Here is a 23,227-nt window from a genome sequence, read left to right on the forward strand (position 1 = left end):
AAGAACAAAGTTGCATATATATGTGAAGGGGTACTTGGATATATGTGAAAAGAGACTTACAAGGTGGAAAGCACAATACTTAACTCCTGCCCACCTACATTATGTCCTTATTTCCTATCCCAGCCAAAGTAAGGAGAAGAATTGACCAGCTGAGGAGGAACTTTATTTGGGAAGGCAACAGGGAGTCCAAAGGTTCCCATCTTGTCAACTGGAACACTCTCATCTCCAGCAAGACAGTTGGCGGTCTAGGCATTAGAAACTTAAGTTTGCAAAACAAGAGCCTCTTAATGAAATGGTTGTGGAGATTCAACACTGAGAAGCAAGCCTTATGGAGACAAGTTGTCACATGCGGGTATGAGCAATCAGGACATTGGAGCACCAAACCAATGAGAACTCCTTATGGAGTTGGCAATTGGAAAGCCATCAGGAATCTATGGAAGGAGTTTTCAACAAACACAGGTTTTAGGATAGGAAATGGGAGGAAGGTATCATTCTGGCATGATGATTGGATTGGTCATGGAGCATTGAAAGACCTTTTTCCTGATCTATTCAATCTCACCACTTCACCTAATGCCACAGTAGAAGAATCTTGGAGCTCCCAGGGCTGGAACCTAATTTTTAGAAGGCTTCTCAATGACTGGGAAGTCACTAGAGCTACTGAGATTCTTAAAATGCTAGAACGTTTTGCAGGATTAAGTGAGGCGGAGGACTCTCTTACATGGAAAGGAGGCAGTAGCTCTAAATTTACAGTTAAGCCAGCATACAACTATCTATCATCTAGAGGACATCCCAACAATCCTTGGCCTTGATAAAAGATTTGGAAGATCAAAGTACCATTCAAAGTTACTTGCTTTCATGGTTAGTGGTAAGAAAAGCCTGCCTCACTCTAGAAATTCTTCAAAGAAGAGGTATTCAGACTAGCTCTACATGCTTTCTATGTCAGCAGGAAGATGAAATCAATGAACATCTTTTCTTACATTATGTTGTCCAGGAAGATGAAACCAATGAACATCTTTTCTTACATTATGTTATTACTAGACAACTTTGGCAGCTCTTTATAGCACTAGCTGGTATTGTTTGGGTGATGTCCAAAGATATCATTGGCCTGATATGCAGCTGGAACAGTATTAGGGGAAGAACCTGTCACAAGGAATGGTGGAAGATTGTTCCAGTTTGCATATGGTGGACAATTTGGAACGAGAGGAATGCAAGATGTTTTGAAGGCAAGAGCAGTTCAACATAGAAAATCAAGAGTTCTTGCATTTCTCTTTTTCATTTTTGGTGTAAAGAACAGTTGAAAGGTGATGTAGAATCACTACTAGACCTTTTTGATTCTCTGTAAGATTTTCAGGGGTTATACTTGAAAATATTAGATACCAGCCCTGTTTTTTGGGTGCTGAAGAATATAATTGTCAACTTTTTCAAAAAAAATAGAGTATAAAGGATCGTGTGTGACAAAGGAGAGCACCTAAGTTGAAAAGAATTCAGAGTTTGTACTACAAAGGTTAAGATTGGATAATCAATTTAAACCAACCGATAATTCCAAGGTACAAAATAAAAATCAATATCAAGAAACTGGATACTATAGGCAGAGCAGCCAGCGAGCTGTAGACTTTCACAGAATAAAACTATGATTAAGTATCATTGAGCAAGAAAGGGCCCTCTTGGGAACTTTTTCTCAATGCTGTTTACATCTAACAAAACAGAGGAATAAAATTGTAAAGGGGGACAAACTAGCTCATTCAGCTTTTTATGCACTACTTTTTCTTTTTCTTGAGGGGGAGAAATATCTAACTGGGGTAAGCAATTGTTAATTAGCACTCTGGACGGCTTCTCAATGATTTAAATCTTCCTAGGGCGATATAAATTTTAACTCAAAACAAGAGCAAGGCTAAATGCACATACGCAGATCCAGTAGCACCAGAAAGAAGTTAATAAGTTTCAATATTTCTATTAAGATTCCATAAGAGATACAGTATTAAAGTCGCAAATATATGAAACTTCTTGTTCTGACAAACAAATTTTACTAGCTAAAATGCCCTCGCTAGATAAAAGAAAACTTGCCCTTTAGAAAGTATGTGTTAAATTACATGAAAGTTTCTTCCCAGAAAGAAGTTTTACAGACAAAATGCCCTTGCTTGATAAAAGAAAACTCGTGCTGTCATTCACCATAATATTTAACTTTCCTATTCCTAAGATTTCAATGTCACAAGGACAGAAAGACATGGGCATACATCTGTACAGTGTACACAAAGGCAAAGTATTGACACCATTTCAAACTATTCCTTCCTTACGAATGTTTAAATGTATAGACACCACATGTACAAAATGCTGATACTTCTAGCCACAATAGTTCCAAACTTACTGCTTTCACCGAGGAAAGAACATATTCTCTTCCAGGAAGGTTCAATACTTTTGACGGTACTCTTATTCTGTAAAAGTCATCACCTTTCAAAAGTTTCTGCATCACATAAAATTCACAAGAAAAGTTACAAATAAAACAAAAAGGGTGCCATGATTGTACGAACAGAAAATAGAATTACTTTGAAATCCTCCTTCTCTGTTTCAGTAAAAGCATTTCTGGAGAAGCGAAGCTTTGTCAGCGTTTGCGTCTGCAACAAGAAGTGCAAAAAATCTATTACTGGATGGTAAAAAGTCAAACATCAACCAGACATAGGTGGACAGTAAAAGTCAGCCAAGAATTATTGAAAGTGAAAAGCACAAAAAGCGACCAGATCCATTGGAGTTGAAGCGAAAAGTGAGTTCTTTGAAGTGAAGCGCACAATGTACGGGAATTCGAGAAATTAAAAAAAGTATCAACCATCTATGAATTTAGTACATTAAAAATTAAACTGCAATTAACATAACTAATTTCAGCATCCAATATACAACCATTATTAATCCAACTCAAAGATGATGTTCAAAAAAGCGACACAGAAATCAAGTTGTGGATAGCGAAAACTTCTCTAAAGCGCATGCCTTCACCCATGAAGCAATAATTCCCTCACTTCACATCTCTTCATCACTTTAAACACACACTTATTACCTTAGCTATTGGACTCTCTCTCCAACAAAATTTATTAGCAATTTTAATATGGGATGTTATTAAGATAAGAGTTGTTTCATGTGAAAATGATAGCTGGACAAAACTCTAGATAATTTACTGCTTCAAAGAATTTGAATAAAAGTGGGGCTCAAAGCACAATCTTGTTATAAAATATTGAAAAAGCTCTTCAACCTACCAAAGAGATTTCCTCTGTTCCACCTCCCTCAATTGAATGCTAGAGACATTTATATGGCATCATGAAAAGTTGAGTACTTACCTAAGTTTCTGGATAACTCTATCATTGCTAGCCCGCTACACAAGCTTTCTATAAGCCAAAGCTACCACATACTCTTCTCTTAAGTAGCTGCTAATGCCTTAAAACTTAAAAGCTTTTTATATCTAGCTGCAATTACCACAGAAGGCAGAAACAACTAATATCAATTCATAACGAGCCAGATCAGAACTTGTTACTCCTGCTAGTTGCTTGCTTGGGAAGTAATAAACTTAAACGACAGTTCAAAAAAAACAACAAAAAAAACACATGCCAATATAACACTTCTACACCCTTAGTAAGGAATGTTTCCTAATTCTAATCCCAAGAAATGGAACTGGCTCAACATCTCAATAAATGTAGAATGATTTTAACCCCAGATGTTTAAAGTCCAAAAAGTTGTCATATTTCAGCTTTAAATGATTTGCAAATGAATGTGAGATTGCATATCAGTAATTACGTCTTTTTTTTCAATTCCATTTGGACGGGTAATATCTTAAATAACTTCTCCTATCATTTCATTACTACTTAATATCTCATTGTGGCCATCTGATACAGATGGCATATATCTGTGAGATGCTAGTATGTTGTTTCTCTTGGTCTTTGAGAGGAGGCAAGTACTAAATTACAGAAAGAGTAATTTTCTCACCTAATTGCAAGAACTAGGATGGTATTTGAGAGGACATGACAAGAGGGGAGAGAGATAGGAACAGGTACAGGTTTATCTAGGCTCTCAACAGTTTTATCACTGACAACTCTAATTGAATAACTGAAACAAAAAACTTTTATTTTACCAATCAAACAAATGCACACCTCGACTATTCCATCGGGTAGCAGGTACCTCACACTAGCACACGTACCAGAAAATTCTGCTACCAAGGCTTAGGCTGATGGGAAGAATCACCTAGTGCTTTTTGCATCCCTGGGATTTGAGAACCTGAGAACTCATGGTTCTCCTTCCACTTCATTGACCACTAGGCCACACCCTTGGGTGCAACTTCTATTCAAAATATTAATGACAAGACGTAGCATGATTTAAGATACATACGCAACCTATTTATAAGCTGCTACAAAGTTGCTGTAATACAGCTTTACAAAAAAATGAAGTTGCTGCAACACTAAGAACAACATACTGCACACTGATGATAATTATCCCCCAGAATCTAACGAGAACTTGAAAATTTCAAGGCTACACCAGTATGGAAAAATTTTGAATGCTCCCAGGCACATTTCCCAAGACTAATTTCTTTCTAGTCTTGTCTTTCATCCTAACCACTTTTTCAGGGGAAATTTCGGTTGACTGGCCGGAATTTAAGCAGTGTTTTATCAACAAAAGTTTAAGATTATTAACCTTATTAGTCATGGGTGACAATATCATTTATTTTGCAGTGGGATTTAAGTCATATGATATTATTAGAAGTGTGACCAGAGCCGACGAGTGGTATGAATGGACGGAGCGCGGTAGGAACCTAATCAGAAGAACCACTTTCAACAGGAAGACAATGGCGTGGTTATGCGAGACATTGAAGGAAGCATCAAAAATCAAGGGCAATCATGTAAAGAGATGGAAATTTCATGATCATTTTTCTGAGTTTTTCTGTGCCAGGAACTATAACAATTATGCTCGATACATAACCATCATCAGCGTCCAAGGAAGAAGGAGATCAGTCATTATTATACCCGAGATGGCATTTAATACGGGATGGCTGGATATTGCATTAAAGATCGAAAGGTTCATTAATAACAAAAGCAACAGAACAGTTATAAATGCTCCAAGAATTACAGAGGAAGGGCTTTTGTACTCAGAAACAACCAGAAGACATAAATGGTCTTCTAGAGAAATGAATGAAGCCATGATCCAGACAGAAGGAGATACAATACGCATATCCGGAGAATCCAACCCAACACAAAACGTCCTTCTAGGCAGAAGTTTGGTGGGTAGCCTCCCAGAAGACATCTCTGATATCCCTGTTCTATCGGAGATACGCCGTTGGGCAAGCAGCACTTGGAAGCAAGCTCATGGTACCAACATATATGAGATGGGTCATAACCTATTTCTCTTTGAATTCTCTTCGAAAGTCACTGCCGAACATGTTCTGAGAGGTGATTGGAGCTGGAAAAAGCACAAAGTTAAACTTCAATGGTGGTCTCCGACAGCGGGTTCGGTGCCAAGAAACGAGAAGATTAATCAGGTATGGATCAGACTGATAGGGCTTCCTCTACACTTGTGGTCTCAAAAGGTGTTTAAAGAAGTTGGGGATTTCTGCGGTGGCTGGATCCAAATGAGGAAGAAACAGAGTTAAAAATCACTTGAAATGGGCAAGATTGAAGGTTAGAGGTGATGGAGGATTAGATCCAAAAGTCGTGAAGTTGGAGTTTGAAGGTATAGTCTCAGAGGTTCAGATCTGGTGCGAAACTCCGGTGCGTACCAGTACCGGAGTAGATGGAGGAGAGAGACAATCGGACCTTTGGGTAAAAGAGGACACCCATAGTACAAGGGGAGGGGCTCAATATAACTCTGATTTGACGGGGCACGTGGGAAGTTCAAAAGGTTATTTGAAGTCCACCCGTGACTTTTCACGTAAGAAGGGGTCTTCTGTACTCCCAGGTTTAAAAATGGGCCAACCAAACAATGTGAGGATTTTGGGCTCTAATATTTTGGCCCAATGCTTACCAGTAGAGAATACTTTTAGGGCTGGTAAAATAGAGCCCAGGCCTAACCCTTTTTTAGAGGAGATAGTAGCAAACGAATGGAGCACTTCACTAGAATCACAAGTTATAGCCTGCATAGAAGAGCATTCAGTGGAAGAAAATAACAGAGAAGCTTAAGAAGGAGATGGGGAGAAATTTCAGTAAGAGTTGATCGAAGAGGGCAATGCTTTGTCACTAATACAAGAGAAAGCAAGTCCAGGAGAAATACAGAGCATCAATAGCATACACATGCATGCAGAAGCCATGGTGAAAACTGTCAATTGGGCAATTGAAGAGGCAATACCTTTAAACTTGATGAGTTTAGAGGAAGAGAAGGACCCAGAATTTGATGCTACAATTTGGGTTCATCAGAACATCATCAGAGTTAGCAAGGAATTTAGCGAGGATTTCCATGGCGGTGAGAAAGAAGCTTTCGAGCTTTTTACAAAAATTGACAACAAAAGGCAAGGAAACAAAGGGAAGTCAACAGCACAGGTGATTTGAAACTCCAAAAGAAAGGGTTTCAAGGAATTGAAAGGGCCGGAGATGGAGAGTAGTTTCAAAAGCAATGGGACTAGAAGTAAGGGGGGATATCTCATTATAAAAGATCAATGAAGGTTAACATTTTTTCATGGAATGTTAGGGGGTTAAATCGACAAAGGAAGAGGAGTTTGGTGAGAAGTTTGATGCACAGCTGGAAAGCAGATGTTTTTGTTTCCAGGAGTCCAAATTAGAGGGGGATATCAGGGGGATTGTAAAAGAATTGTGGGCGGCCAAATTTGCACAATTAGAAGTTAGTGGGACTAGAGGGGGAATTATTGTCTTGTGGGACAGCAGATATTGATTATTGGGATGGGGAGGTTAGTAGTCTCGGAGCACACTCAATTACCTGTAAGTTTACTGGTAAGACTCAGGAGTTTTTTTGGCATTTATCTAGTGTATATGCACCTAATGACAGAATAAAAATGGAAGAAGTGTGGTGGGAGTTGGCACGGGCTAGGGGATTATTTGTTGGGCCATGGGTAGTTTGTGGAGATTTTAACACTGTGAGGTTCCCATCAGAAAAGAAAAACTGCAATAGAATCACAAGAGCCATGAAGGATTTCTCATAATTTATTGACGACATGGAATTGGTAGATCTACACTTAGCAGGAGGCAAGTACACTTGGAAAAAGGGGGATAGAAATGTTATAGGAGCAAGACTTCATAGATTTTTAATATCTAAAGAATGGGATGAAGGATTCAGGAACTGGAGGAGATTCATGACCAAAGACCCCTGAATGACGAGGAAATTTATGCAAAAACTTCCTTGTCTATGGAACTTGAGGAGTTTGCAAAACGTGAGGAGGTGGCTTGGAGGCAAAGAACCAGAACTTTATGGTTGAAACAAGGGGACATAAATACAATTTTTTTCACAGAACTGCAAATGCACACAGGAGATATAATAACATTGATCAACTGGTAGTAGAAGGGGAACCTGTTAACAACCAAGGAGATATTAAGAGAGAGATTGTCTCTTTTTACCAAAAACTATACTCTCAAGAACAGGAGTGGAGGCCACAGGGTAATCTTAGGAATTTCCCTATGATTACCCATGAGGACAATCAAATGTTGCAAAGTCCGTTTGAAATTCAGGAGATATGGGATAGTGTAAAGGCATGTGCAGGGGACAAAGCACCGGAATCTGACAGTTTTTCAATGGCTTTCTACCATCAATGTTGGGAAGTGGTGAATAAATAAGTGGTAGATGTTGTACAGAACTTTCCGGACCAAGGAATATTTGAGAAAAGTTTTAATGCTACCTTTGTAGCATTAATTCCTAAGAAGGTGGGAGCTAAAGAATTGAAGGACTTTAGACCAATTAGTCTGATAGGCAGTATTTACAAAATCATCTCCAAATTGCTGACAGGGAGGATTAAGAAAGTGGTGCACAAGTTGGTGGATACTCAACAAATGGCTTTCATTAGGGGCATACACATTATGGATGCCATTTTAATTGCCAATAAATGTGTTGATTCAAGAATTTTGAGCAAGGAACCTGGGATACTATGCAAACTAGATATTGAGAAGGCTTATGATCATCTGAACTGGAACTTTCTGCTGGAAACTTTGAGGAAGATGGCTTTTGGTGGTAGATGGGTGGGTTGGGTTAAGTACTGCAAAGCATTAGCACTGTGAGATTTTAAATTCTGATTAATGGGTCTCCTGCTGGGTTTTTTCCGTCCCAGACGGGTCTGAGACAGGGTGACCCATTGTCTCCCTTTTTATTTATCATAGCTATGGAAGGTTTGAATGATATGTTGAAGATTGCTCAATCAAATAATTGGATATGGGGCTTCAAGGTGAATTCTAGGGTAGACAGTAACATGGAGATTTCCCACTTACAATATGCAGATGATACCCTGGTGTTTTGTGAAGCTGACAGAGAACAACTGCAAATGCTGAGGGTTATATTTATTCTATTTGAAGCTACTTCTGGATTACACATTAACTGGTATAAAAGTTTTATTTATCTAGTTAATGAGGTTAGTGACTTACAAAACTTGGCTGTCATTCTTGGAGGCAATATTGGGACACTGCCCACAGTATATTTGGGGATGCCGCTGGGGTCCAAAAGCAAGACAAAAAAGATATGGAATGGGGTCTTAGAGAAATGTGAGAAGAAGCTAGCTCACGGGAAGAATCAGTATTTGTCTAGGGGAGGAAGATTAATTCTGATAAATATAATTCTTGATGCATTACCTACATATATGATGTCCCTATTCCCTATGCCAGTGAACATAGTGAACATAATAGATGCCTTGAGAAGAAATTTCTTATGGGAAGGCAACAGTGATAAAAAGAAAATCCATTTGGTCGGATGGAACTCCCTTACAGTTAACAAAAAGGCAGGGGGTAGGAATCAAGAGCTTAAGAGTACAGAATCAAAGTTTGATGATAAAATGGTTATGGAGATTTGCCTCAGAAGAACAATCCTTATGGAAGGAGGTAGTTAGAGAAAAAAATGTATTTACCAAGTATAATATGTACACTAAAAAAAAACATTTGGACACAACCCCAAATCTGCATGCATAATCTTGTTGTGTATCAATAGGGATTGTACAGGTTTATTTCTTAGTAGGTATCACATGACTTGAACCTCATCACTACTTCACGAGGCTAGTCTTAATACTTACCGAGTACCCGTTGTCTCGTACTCATACTACACTTCTGCATATTTTTGTGCAAATTCTGGCATTGGCTCGAGTGGACCTCAGGAGGGTGCCCAGTAGCTAATATAGGAGACATGAGGTAGTGTTGCATGGTTGTCCGCAGACCCTTTGAGTCCCCTTCCTTCTTTTATCATACTGTTATTTACATTTCAGACATTATTTGTAATATCGAGAGATTATGTTGTATCTTATTTTAGAGCTTATGACTCTGTACTACCGGGTTTTGGGAAAACTATTGTCGTAGTACTTCTGTGTTTGTTGTTGTTAAAGGATTCATTTCGCGTATTTATGCTATAGCAGTTATATTATATCTTATTATGCTTAGTTTGATCTATGTTTGGATATTGGCTTGTCTAGCATTGTGGGTTAGGTGTCATCACGACCTTTGGTGGGATTTTTTGACTGTGACAGTATCTACAAATCAAAGCTTAACTAAGGGTAAAAATTTGGGCTCTTCAAACTGCTATTTAATCTGGCTAGCATAGCACCTCTATAGTGTACCTCTTGAACTATCTGATTGATAATCAACGAGGCAGTTCTGCTCTGCTGCTGAAAAATACTCATATTCCTTTCACACCAGACACTATATATACAGCAAGCCAAAGCCATTCTTTATATAATTGCCCCTGAAAACCTCCATGTGTGCATGATCAACAGCCCATGCCAACCCACAGCTTTGCACAGTGGCGGATCGAGGATTTTGTGCAAGCGGGTTTAATCTTAGAAGTACATAACTTTAGTCGTAAAATAGTAGTTGTCAAATGAGTTCAAATAAAATATTTATACAAAATTTACGCAGCTTTAATCCTAATTTATACATATACACAGTATTATTTTTTGATGAAGCGGGTTCAGTTGAACCCGCTTGCCACCACGTGCGTCCGCCACTGGCTTTGCATATTAACCCCTTGCCAATGTAGCATCTTCTCCATATTGCAGCTGAATATTGACATGAAGAACAAATGCTCAATGGATTCATTTTCCAAGTTGCATAATGGACTCTTTATAGAAGTTGTGCCATTTATACATGCTCTACCTTAATATAGGGTAAAAGCCGGACAGACAATCCTAGCATGATCTTTTTTGGGTAAAGGAAAATTCTAGCATGATCTAGTTCTCACTAGATACTTCTTGTACAATTACAAGTATAAGGTCATTCCCACTCTAACAAAATGTCCATCTATAGCCATTGTTCTTTAACAACCACTATGATAGACTTAAATATTATTGCAAGACACCCAACAATTGTGAATATAAACAAGTGCTAGTACCCCACCCATCAATATCTCAACAACCTCATTCCAGAACCAAAAGGCTAAGTTTTCCTAGTCCCTCTGTCCAAATAACATTCTTGCAAGTCACATCTAGTCAAAGTCATCCAGAGTTATGCTTCACACGAGCAGCAGATACATGTAGTTACAGTAAATATTCTTAATATTACGGATAATGGATTGTATTTTGGAGTCATTACTTTGTACATTTTGTCTTTTAAAGTTGTTTAGTCGCATTACTTTTTTTAAATCAGATTGCAAGTCCGTGAAATTAACAAACTATCTTTATTATTAAGTAAACTGATATCAACCTGTGCTCTGCGATCTTTATATTACCCAACAATGTCTATAATTACGATTAAGGAGATAGTTTTCAACAAAAAATAATTACAATTACGTTGATAACTATATAAAAGTTTCAATCGTCAAAAGAAAGAATAATTAGGGGAAAACCTGGGAACCATGAGAAGGAGATTTGATGCGAGCAGTGAAGGTGCCGGCGGGGGAGAAATCTGAGTCACCGAAGGCATGTTCTAGAGTGAACTGGATCTTCGAATCTGAATCGGAACCCGACCCGGTAGACCTCTTCCGGGTCGACTGAACAGGAGAAGAAGGTGCTGAACCTACTTTGACGTCATTGGGATCAGCTGCACGGGATCGGATTCCACCTTCGAGACCGAACTCTTCATCGTCGACGAGAAGCTCGTCGGACTGGAACCCATCTGACGTCGTAAGGATCAACAGCAGGAAGAAACCCGCCCCAGTTACAGATTTGGTTCTCATTCTTGAAAGGAGTTTGAGACTTACAAGAGTGAGAAGCAAACACCTTTTGATGGTTTTTAGAGTGCGGACTAGCCGAGGTAAAGACAGCAGGGGATGACTTAGGGGTCATTTGGTAAGCTGACTAATAATAATTTTAAGTTTGATGTAATAAGGTGTTAATAAGGTGTTATATCCAATATTAAGTTATATTATGTTTAGTTGATGGTCATGGTATAAATTTAATTGATCACCCTATTTCACTTTATTCTGCGTACCAAACGAACCCTTAATAATAGTATTAGTATAGTGTTATTTGGTTTTATTATCTTTTAAAAAACAATAATAATAATAATAAATATAATAACTTAGGCTAACTGGTTATATCTAATACTAGTGAGGAATGGCCCGTGCTGAGCCCGGCCCAAAACTTCATAAGTTAGCAACTAATATTTACTTATGAGAATAATGAATAACTTTTGATGGAGAGTAACTTGTATTATGATCAAATGCGGATTTGAAATGTACCAGTTTATTTGTTATTCAAATATAATCCCCAATGACAATATTTTATTAGCTCGTAGAAAAATTCTCTCAAAAGTTCAAAAGTAGGGATTTTTTTCATGTATGTAAACTCAAGTAAGCTTAATGGGTATAGAGACTATTGATCAATAGGCAATCAATACTTATGTAATAGAAGCAACTAAAAAGGAATTCCATATGTACATTTATTTGTATCCTTTACCGTATTTTCGGATAGCGCACATTATAATTAACACAGTAGTAATAGAGCAATCCCTTTTAAGTTATCATGAAAAAACTGAGACGAATAGCAAAAGAATTTTCAATTAAAAAAAGTAAACGACTTAACTGCATTAAACTCATTGTGAATTACTTGTTTCGTATAACAATTTAAATAATGCTCTAGATTTCATATTTGCAGTGGGACAAACAATGACTTTGTTTCTATTTAGAAACTTCGATAGATCATAGAACGAAGAAAACAAATTCAAGCCAAAAAGGAGATCATAATTACTGGTGAGTCTTTGAGCAAGCACTATTTACATCAGTTACAGGACCAATATATTTTACCGGCTAACAAAAATATAAATATACATGCCAATAAGTTACATAAAGTGAAGTGCATTGACCATATTTTCTGCAATATTGGAAAACAAAAGGATATCAATAATGACAAGTGACAAAAGTAATTTGGTAGATAAAAAAAGTAGTAGGCTATTATTTGTGGTACCTGTCATACACAAGCTAGGGGGTTTGAAACACGTATGTACATAGCATCAGAAGACGTATATACAGGTAAACTACAAAGAAGATGGTGAATGCAAGAGAGACATAGAAATATAAAGTATTGAAACCTCATGCTAGCGACATTTTTTCATTGAAGTACATCAGTAGTTTATATTGAAAAGTATATATTGTATAATAGGAGAAAGTTCATAACCAAATTAAAACATAAGATTTTGTAGAATACTCAGTACAAATGAAGCAGTGCTACATTATAAGCAAGTCTTTGTTAGGCATAAAGAATGCATCAGCAGTTACTCTATATTAGCTGAAGGGCTTAGAGAAGTCTTTTTCAGGCATAAACAATGGAATATTATTGAAACCTGATAAAAGATGGTGTGCTCAAAATTTATCCAGCAATGATTAGCCAACACTAGTAACATAACAAAGCTTGTTAATTACTAAGCAGATTAAACGGATGCTAAGTAATGGAGACAATAAAAGAAGAAGCTAAGGTGACACTTTCTATAATTGAATCTAAAGACGATTCCTTCAATAAAATCTTAACTCATTTCCCTCATTTCACCCTCTTCTCACAACTAAAAAAAAAGAACAAAAAATAAGCCAACGAGGGGAGTGGCATGCTCAGACATTGTAGTTGAGGAGTGATATAAACTTATTGTTCTCTCAATCTTTACTTGTTTGTTTTGTTGGGGAGGGGGTGTATACGATAAAATACGCTATGCTAAGTGGCCTCCCAAGAGAATGACACGTGGAACTTAAGGCGAGGGATAGTAAGAACCGAAGGTAATTATCCTGTTTGTCACCATAAAGAATGACACTCATAAAGATGCAATAAATATCCTCCGACCGGTAGCATTTAATGGAGAATATTCTACAGCATTTAGTGCGTTGCCTGTTACAGAGAATTTGTCATTTATGCTCACCGTTACACCTTCATCAATGGCCTTCATAATTGACATTAAAGAAGGGCACGATCCTAGGACCTTGTTCCCTAGGCGTAGCTATAAATAGTAAGATTTGTTATCATTGTAAGGACACGACTTTTCTGGCAAACTTATGCTATAATTGATTAAAAGCTTTACACAATTTTACTTCCTTGTTCCTTGGTTTCATCACTGTTTTGCCCGGAAACTCTGCCTCCAAAATTACTATTTTTCGTGATTTCATCTTCATTTCAAGGTTAAGTATTGTGCATTTCTTTAATTATTTTATTATTTCAGGATCAAATTAATTCACTTGTCTAGAAATTACGTATAAATTAAACTGTATCGTTTTAGGGGTAAATAATTTGGCGCTCACCGTGGGGCCTAGATAGCCGTATAATTAAGTTGATCCTTACCTCTTTTACTAACGTGTTTTGATTATTTATCTTAGCAAAAAATCATTGGAAATGGCAGATAATGGTGTTAAGAAACACACATAATCTTGAGGTTCAAGAAGACCAGCCTCATCTCGAGGATTCGATCAGTGATACCCACAATGAGGGAAACGATGCCATGCCGGTCCACGACAGGCGGTACCCGTGATATGTTCGGGAGGCAACTCACGATGATGCTGAAAAGGATCATGTCGTTGATGCGGTAAGGGTCCTATAAGAGCAACAAGCGATCATTCTGGGCCACCCCACATGGCAGGATAAGGTATGACGGAGTTGAAGCATGCACTATCGGGAGCTTCCAAAAACGCGAATAGACGAGGTCCAGTTCCTTCCGGCGCTCCCGCAAATCAAACAACACAGAGGGTCGATAACAACACCCTGAGGGGCAAGGTTGGTTCCGATGGGGCTGTGGGGGAGCGGATCCAGCCCCAATAAAGAAAACAATCCCTTTAAGAATGAGCTCTTACGGTTTATGAGAGAAGTGAACGCCCGCATGGACCAAATCCCGGTGGCGCACCACTGGTGCTGAAAGGTCAGGACTCAAAGAAGTATACTCAGTTGCCGTACAAACCAAGCGCGACACCAGAATTAATCCCGAAGCCGTTTAAAATGCTTGACGTGCCAAAGTATGATGGAACTTCAGACCCTCAGGAGCATATTACCACATATACAATGGCGGTGAAGGGGAATTATTTAGCTCCTCACGAGATTGAATCTGTTTTGCTGAAAAAATTTGGAGAGACTTGACGTGGGGAGCCTTTAAGATGCTCGCAGATTCTTGATGTCATGAGGGGAGCCTTGACGTGGTATTCGTTGTTACCAAAGACTTCCATAGATTCCTTTAAGATGCTCGCAGATTCTTTTATTAAGGCTCATGCCGGGGCCAGAAAGGTGCAGGCCTGAAAGGCCGACATATTCAGAATTGCACAAGGAGAATTCGAGTTGCTACGAGAGTTCGTTACCCGATTCCAAAAGGAGAGGATGTTGCTCCCGGTTGTTCCGTATGAATGGGCGGCTGAAGCATTCACCAAGGGTCTGAATCTGAGAAGTTCAGACGCTTCCCGAAAACTAAAGAAAAGTTTGCTTGAGTTCCAAGCAACGACTTGGGCGAATGTCCACAACCGGTACGAGTCAAAGATAAGGATCGAAGATGATCAGGTTGGTTCCTCATCGTCGGCAAAAAGACGGGAGAAGAATAAAGAAAAATCAAAAAACAATTTTGACACAGACAAATGGTCTTTGAGAGGCTGGTTTTTGCCCTACGATCGGACCGAAGGCCGCGACAGAGGCTTTCGGTCAGCAGATAGGTTTGCTACCGATAGAAGGACTGATCGCGGTCGGAACAATAGATCATTGTAGGACAAAGAAGCATCAGGTACGCGGGATCCTTCCTACCCCAGGCTTTCAGAATACAATTTCAATGTCAGTATAGAAGAGTTGGTATATGTATGAGAAACATCAAAGAAGCACGGTTCCCGAAGCCGATGAGATCCGATCCCAGCCAGAGGGATCCCAACTTGTAGTGTGAATACCACAGGACGAATGGCCACCGGACTGGGGACTGCAGATATCTCCGGGAAGAAGTGGCGACACTATTGAAGAATGGGCATCTTAGAGAATTCTTAATCGACCGGGCCAAGAACAACTACCGTCACAAACGGGATAACGCGGAACCCTAGAAAGCAGGAGAGAGAGGATCCCCCGTGCCAGACGTCAACATAATCTTCGGGGGGAACAAGATCAACGGGGTCACCTTCTCGGCAGCAAAAAAGATAAAAGTATCAATAACCCATAGCAAGAGACTCCGGGAAGTTGCTGAAGATGACATCACTTTCACGGGGGAGGACGCATACGGATTGTTGCTACCGCATACCGATGCATTAGTAATCTCTTTAAATGAGCTAGACTTTAAAATCAAACGTGTTCTAATGGATCCAGGAAGTTCGGCCAATATCATATAATGGAGAGTATTAGAGCAAGCTAAACTCACCGAAAGCATCATTCCGGCCACAAAACTCCTCGTCGGATTCAACCTCGCGAGCGTGATAACCCGAGGAGAGATTTTGTTGCCCAGAATGCTGAAGGAGTGATGAAAATGACTCTTTTTGAAGTGGTGGATGGTGATATGGGATATAATATTATTTTAGGAAGACCATGGTTGCACGAGATGAGAGATGTATCGTCAATGTATCATCAGTTGCTGAAATTTCCAGTGCCAGAAAAAATTAAGCAGATAAGGGGAGACCAACCGGCGGCAAGGGAGATGAATGTGATTTTGGTCTCCAGTAGCAAAGGGAAGGAGCACGCGACATAGCAACTACAGGAACTGGCGCCCGCTCCCAAATCGAATGAAGTTAGCCCGGGAGTAGAAGCGTCAGAATCTTATCAGGTGTCAAGGTATTTCCAGGTACCAGAAGAGACGGATGCAACAAAATCCACGACGGAAGAACTCGAGCAATTTGCATTGTTTGAAAAGTTCTTAGAAAGGAAATTCCACTTGGGGACAGGACTGCACCCCGAGCTCAGGTTTGGCTTTATTGAATTTCTTAAATTTAATGCCGATAATTTTGCGTGGTCGCATGCGGACATGACAGGTATCCCAACAGAGCTATTCGTACACAAGCTAAGTTTGCATCCCAACATCCCTCCGGTAAGATAAAAGAAATGCCCTATTGCGGAGGCCAGGAATAAATTCGTCAAAGAAGAAGTAACTCACTTAATTGATATCGGTTCGATCCGAGAGGTAAAGTATCCAAACTGGCTAGCCAATGTAGTAGTAGTTCCTAAGAAGAACAGTAAATTTTACATGTGTGTAGATTATAAGGACTTGAATAAGGCGTGCCCGAAAGACTCGTTCCCACTGCCAAATATCGATCAAATGATTGATGCGATGGCTGGGCACAAGTTAATGAGTTTTCTCGATATTTATTCCGGGTACACCAAATTAAGATGAACCCGGAGGATCAGGAAAAGACTTCGTTCATAACGAATTTCGGCACATATTGCTATAAATGTGATACCCTTCGAGTTGAAGAACGCCGGAGCCACTTATCAGCGGCTCGTAAACAAGATGTTTGAAAAACAAATAGGGAAAACTATGGAAGTTTATATAGACGATATTTTCGTTAAGTATTTGAATGTAGGTGACCAACTTAAGCATCTGCAAGAAACCTTTAACATCCTAAGGAAGCATAACATGAAGCTTAACCCAGAGAAGTGCGTGTTCGGGGTCAGCTCCGGCAAGCTCCTAGGATTTCTGGTGTCACAAAGAGGGATTGAGGTAAACTCCGATAAGATCAAGGCCATCGAAGACATCCCGGACCAGCTGTCAAGCGAGAAAGAAGTCCAAAGGCTCACGGGGGAGATTGGCCGCTTTGAGCAGGTTCATTTCCCGGTCATCAGAGAAATGCCACCATTTCTTCGCATTGCTAAAAAATAAAAATAACTTCGAATGGACCCCGGAGTGCCAGCAGGCTTTGAGAGATTGAAAAGGTACTTGTCAAGCCCTCTGTTACTTTCGAAACCAAAGGAAGGTGAAACGTTGTTGGTCTACCTCGCAGTCTCGGAAGTAGCGATAAGTGTAGTTTTAGTCCGCGAGGATGAAGATACGTAATCTCCCATTTATTACGTCAGTAAAATTTTAACGGGAGAAGAAACTCACTACTCGCATTTGGAGAAGCTGGCCTTAGCTCTCGTAGTCACCGCTCAGAAGCTGAGGCCCTATTTCCAATATCACCCGATAGTCGTGGTGACCACATTTCCCCTGTGGGACATCCTTCACAAACCCAAACTCTCGGGTAGGTTGGCCAAATGGGCCGTCGAAATGAGTGAATTTGACATAGAATATAAACTAAGGACTGCGATTAAGTCACAAGTCTTGGCTGACTTTGTGGCCGATTTCAGTCCGGAATTGTTGCCTCTAGCAACCAAAGAGGCAGTAATGGTATCAAAATCGTCATCGGGAGTTTGGACCTTATTTATGGACGGAGCCTCCAATGTAAAAAGGGTCTGAGCTTGGCATAGTATTAACCACACCTTCAAGAGAAAACCTAAGGCAAGCCATCAGAACAGTCTCTTTAACTAACAATGAAGCGGAGCATGGGCCTTTGATTACAAGACTCGAACTGACACGGGGACTAGATTCTGAGGTTATAGAAATCAAGTGTGACTCACAACTGGTGGTAAATCAGGTCTACGGGATCTTCGAAACCAAAGAGGAACGCATATAACAATACATGGTGAAGGTCCAGGCTCTACTAGCTCGATTTCGGGAGTAGTCAATTACTCATATCCTGAGGGAAGAAAATGCAGAAGCAAATGCATTGGCTAACCTCGGTTCATCAACAGAAATGAATGGATCAGAGCCCGAGGCAGTAGTACAACTGATGCACTCGGTCCTGGGTGCAAATAGCTACTACGAGGTAAATACAACTAATTTGGTTTGGGACTAGAGGAATGAGATCATCGATTATCTCGATATTTGGGAGCATCCAAAGCTAATTATGTTATGCGAGAAGTTCACGAAGGGATATGCGAAAACCATTCGGGCGCAGATTCATTAGTGCTAAAACTGGTAAGGACAAGATATTATTAGCCCCGCATGGAATAAGACGTCAAAGCTTTTATACAAAAATGAGATAAGTGCCAACGCTATGCGCTGCTGGTACACCAACCGGCATAACCACTACATTCGGTTCTGTCTCCGTGGCTATTCATGAAGTGGGGGACGAATATCGTTGGACCGCTATCGCCAGCTCCCGGTAAGGTAAGATTTCTTTTAATTTTAACTTACTATTTTTCTAAGTGGGTGGAAGCATGTCCTTATCAAAAGATCGGCGAACGCGAAGTGGTGGATTTCTTGTGGGAAAACATAATTTGCAGGTTCGAAATACCAAAAGAAATAGCATGCGATAATGGGCCACAATTTATCGGCGCAAATATCACAAAGTTCCTTGAAGATTTGAAAATAAAAAGAATCACATCTTCACCCTATCATCCGAGCGCAAATGGTCAAGCAGAATCGATGAATAAAGTGATTATATAAAACCTCAAGAAAAGGTTGGAAGCGGCCAAAGGTAAATGGTCTGAGGAACTACCTGGAGTTTCATGGGCATACCGAACGACGGCCAAATCGAGCACAGGGGAAACTCCCTTTTCCCTTATGTACGGAGCAAAAGCCTTAATTTCTATAGAAGTAGGGGAGCCTACCTTGAGGTATTTCCAGGCAAGCGAAGAAGCAAATAACGAAGCGATGTTGGTCAACTTGGAGTTACTCGATGAGCGCAGAGACTTGGCACATATAAGGATGGCGGCACAAAGCAGAGAATGGAAAGATATTACAATCGAAGAGCCAACCTTTATTATTTTAAAGTGGGAGATTTGGTTTTAAGGAAAGTAACTCAAAACACCCAAGAACTCAACGCATGGAAGCTAGGCCCAACCTGGGAAGGCCCCTATCGGGTTTCAGCTATCATCGGGAATAGTTCGTATGAGTTAGAGAATTAGAATGGAGAAAAGTGGCCAAGCAATTGGAATGTGGCGCACCTCAAGAGATATTATTGCTGACAAACATCATCTGTACTGAAAGTATGTGTTGCACTCTTTTTCCCTTCGTCAAGTTTTTGTCCCAACTTGGTTTTTATGGCAAGGTTTTTAACGAGGCAACAACGAAAAGCATACTACGAAGAAAGTTTCAACGACAACAATAAGACCTTTAATAGCAAGGCACACAAGCGAAGAACTACTCCGGGGCGGTTAGATAATCTTTGGCTCGATAGCAAAATTCCCACCGGGAAAATAAGTTTGCTATTAAGCAAAGGTTACCCGACCGTTCAAGATCTTCTGGACCCACTAGGCCAGAAGATTGCTATAATATTTCCATGTGCGGGTTTCGGGCGTAGTGACGTCCAAGATCTTCTGGACCCACTGGGCCAAACCCTCAACCCTAGGTGGAACCTATCGAGTTGCTAAAATAGGCGAAAAGAGAAGGATCAGTCCAGATGTGAAAGAATTTCTAATAGAAGAAATATTAAACAAGGAACTTACGAGTGCGGTTCCATGATTCTAGAAAGGATAAAGCCATTGCCGGAATGATATCATTAGTGGAAACTGCGATGAACTGTTTCATCTACTCACGGTCATTGTCGTCATCCATGCTAGATAATAAAGCATGGTGACCATGTTTGCTGAAGTTTATCATTCCCTCGCAGAAGACTTTGGGGGAATAGAGACTCATCACATGAGCTAAGGATAGCTCATCTCCCGTCTCTCGGCACAAACGCCGAAGACAAGCAATCTTCCTCCACACAAAAAGATTTACTTGTGCCAAACACACCTGATAGCGGAGGCAGAACTCCGCAATAATGGAATCAAGCTCTCCACTCAAAGAAAAAGCACCCAAAGTAAAGGGATATATGTAAAAATATGTAAAACCCTCCCTGGGTAGGGTTACTCGCTCTGTTAGATCAAGAGAAACAATGTCCAAATCTTGGCAGCGACAATCTTCCTTCATAATAGAAATACTGGAAGGACAGATGGAAGAAGAGTATCTGCCAATGATCCATGTGCGAGGGTTAGCCGAAGGGAATTTCTCTTCAAAGCCTTTTGTTGTAACAAGACTTCTAGGGATGATGGTGCCCACTGTTGGAGGAGCAGTGTCCTCAGCTTTGCTCTTGCCCGTTGAAGAGTTGGTATTATTTGAAGAAGAAACCATTATATGTTATGGATGAAGGAAAAGCTTTTTCCTTTAAAGGAAGTTAAAGAAAGGTGGAAGAATAATAAAGAGAGTTTTAGGGAGTTTGAAGAGTTATGGAGTATGAGTGAAGAAGGTTGATACGTATAAGTAAAGGTTTAGGCAGCTAAATTCGTGGCAATGATTACCTCGATAACCAGAAAAAGCTATGCCGAATCGTAGGATGATACGTGTTCGGGGCATTAAATGCAGAGAGACGTGTGTCTAATCAACCGTCAGAAGCTTTTCAGAAGTAATCATAGTAGTTCCCGCCAAAAAGAGTGTTTCTACCAGCTTCCCGGTGACACAAAGTTATGTCACCGAAAAGTAGGGGGACTATCTTTATTCGGTAAGCTATGTTAAGTGGCCACTTAAGAGAATGACACGTGAAACTTAAGGCAGGGGATAGTAAGTGTAAAACCCCAAAAAATTTTGAAGTATTTTAGGGTAAATCCCCGTAAAATTTGCAAGTGAATTCAAGGTTTCGTGGTGCCGGAGTAGGCTTACGTATTTGAGGATGGTATAAGATCTTCGCGATGAGCTTGCTCGCCGCGGTTTGGATTTTTTGGGTTGAACAATACACCGAAAAGTAAACGAAATTTTTTGGCAGAAAAGCGCATTTATGCGGTCCATTATGCGACCGCATAATCACTCTGCGGGCCGCATAATGGCCGTAAAAGTGAGCAGGAGAAGGGCGAGTCTGGGGGCAATTATGCGGTGCATTATGCGATCGCATAACAGTTATGCGGACCGCATAGTGACCGCATACACGGACAACTTTTTGATCATTTTGGTCTGTAATTATGCGACCGATATGCGGTCCGCATATCTATTATGCGGTCCGCATATCTATTATGCGGTCGCATATGCGACCGCAGAACCTGTTCTGGAGCTCCATTTTTGGGTTTTTAAAACCTGACCCTACTTCGTTAAATACACGCTTTGGGTCATTTTGAGCAAAAATCTAATATTTTAGAGATAAGGGAGAGTGTTTTAGAGAGAGAGGAAAACTCTAGGCTAATTATTCATCAAGTCTTGCTCAAATCTTGGAAGATTAACAAGGAAAACCCACAAGTTATTCATCTAAGAGGTAATGTTCCATACCCTAGTTTTCAATTTTGAATTTGGGTAGAAGATGGTTGATTAGGAGTATGATTCATAGGTATGAGATTATTATTTATACATGCATGTACCAATAAGAATTGTGGAAAGATTGTTGAGCTGAAATAAGTAAGGATTGGGTTATGGAGTGAAGGAAAACTTGTAGAAGAACCCTGTAGTTAAATTTGCACACCTAGTGTCTGTAAAATGCTCAAATGAAATGAGACCATGAATATCTTCCTAAATATGGTTCAATTTTATTATGCCTCAAAATAGATCTAGATTGCTAAGAATTCCGGATCATTCTAGAGTTAAGGAAGCTCGATTGAGGTATTTTGGCTAAACTTTCTCTCTTGGAATTGAATTCCATAATGTTTCCGTAAGTTTCAAAGTATGGGTTGCGTATTAAAAGGTTATGGATTTGAGTCGTGTTTCAATGAAAGATAGTATGCCAAATTGTGTGAGAAATCTCAATATTCTTAAGACTCTTAATTGCTCATATGTATACCTAAAGTCTTGATTTAGAAATGTCTTATTGTTGATAATCTATAAAGATAGTTGGAAGTGAAATAAGTTAAGTGGGGATATAGAGTGTGGCCAACGTGTCAAGAATTTAAGTTATGATTGTGTCTAGTAGTGCAAATGATTTGAGAAGATGCGATAAAGAATGTGAAATGAGCCTCGACTTAATTGTTTAAAAATGACTTCGAAGATAGAATTATCTAAAAGCTTTTGTACTCAATTCATGCCCATTAGTGGTTGCTTTAACTAATGCTTTGCCTTATAAATATATCTAGTGTGATTCAAGTTCTATATACTCATATGTTGAACTGGTACATTGTCATTGCTAGGGAAGAGCATTGTAAGAATAAATGGTGTATTGATTGTTTATGATTTTCATGTGTGTTTCTATTGTTGGATGGTATGCCTCATTCTTTGGGAAGAAACCATTTGTGTTTGAAGTTTCCATTTCAAATGGATTTGAAGTATATAATTTCTGAAATATCCTATATGTTAATACTTGATGGTGATCTTTGAAATTGAAAGAGGTGAAAGTATGAAATATGAAATACGGCCATCGTGCCAGGAATAAAGAATCTTGTGAATGGCCTAATGAGCCAAGAAAATATTGTCGTTGTGAATGACTTGGAATACTAATGAGAATTTATACAATGTGAAAGATGTTGAGGTGAGTACAATTGTATTTATGATATTTCTGTTTGCAAATCAAATCAAAAATATTTTTGGGAGCATCATTAGCAAAACCGAGGAAGGGTGGGTCATAAGGCCTACACCTGAAACTACACGTGCCAGTGTAGAGGTGGATTGTGATTATTCCCCTTATTTGAGATAAAATTGGAACCTTTGGGAAATTGTGATATTATTCCCCTTAATTGGGATGAAACTGGAACCTTTGTGGATTGGGAAAGTCAACTCGCATGTCATATATGGGAAGGCGACCTAGCTGATCGGGTGGAGATCAGACGCCATATTGCGCA

The 23,227-nt window shown here is 39.6% G+C and overlaps 1 protein-coding gene across 5 annotated transcripts in view; it reads right to left on the reverse strand.

Annotated features, from left to right (window-relative positions):
* Window positions 1–11,403, reverse strand: part of LOC104106129 (uncharacterized) — a 32,823-nt gene extending 21,420 nt beyond the window's left edge. For 4 of the 5 annotated variants that reach the window (XR_011412195.1, XM_070188524.1, XM_070188523.1 and 1 more), the window contains exons 1-3: window positions 10,945–11,369; window positions 2,544–2,612; window positions 2,366–2,461 (exon numbers count right to left, since the gene is read on the reverse strand). Coding sequence is in view for 4 of the 5 variants with exons in the window: in XM_070188524.1 (XP_070044625.1) it covers window positions 2,366–2,461; window positions 2,544–2,612; window positions 10,945–11,274 (495 nt within the window). In the remaining variant the exon portion in view is untranslated. Of the gene's footprint in view, window positions 1–2,365; window positions 2,462–2,543; window positions 2,613–10,944 lie in introns of all 5 variants that reach the window. The other variant, XM_070188521.1, reaches the window with a different exon arrangement.
* Between the last annotated feature and the right edge of the window lie 11,824 nt (window positions 11,404–23,227).

The sequence above is a fragment of the Nicotiana tomentosiformis genome, chromosome 11, assembly GCF_000390325.3.
Source record: "Nicotiana tomentosiformis chromosome 11, ASM39032v3, whole genome shotgun sequence".
NCBI lineage: Eukaryota > Viridiplantae > Streptophyta > Magnoliopsida > Solanales > Solanaceae > Nicotiana > Nicotiana tomentosiformis.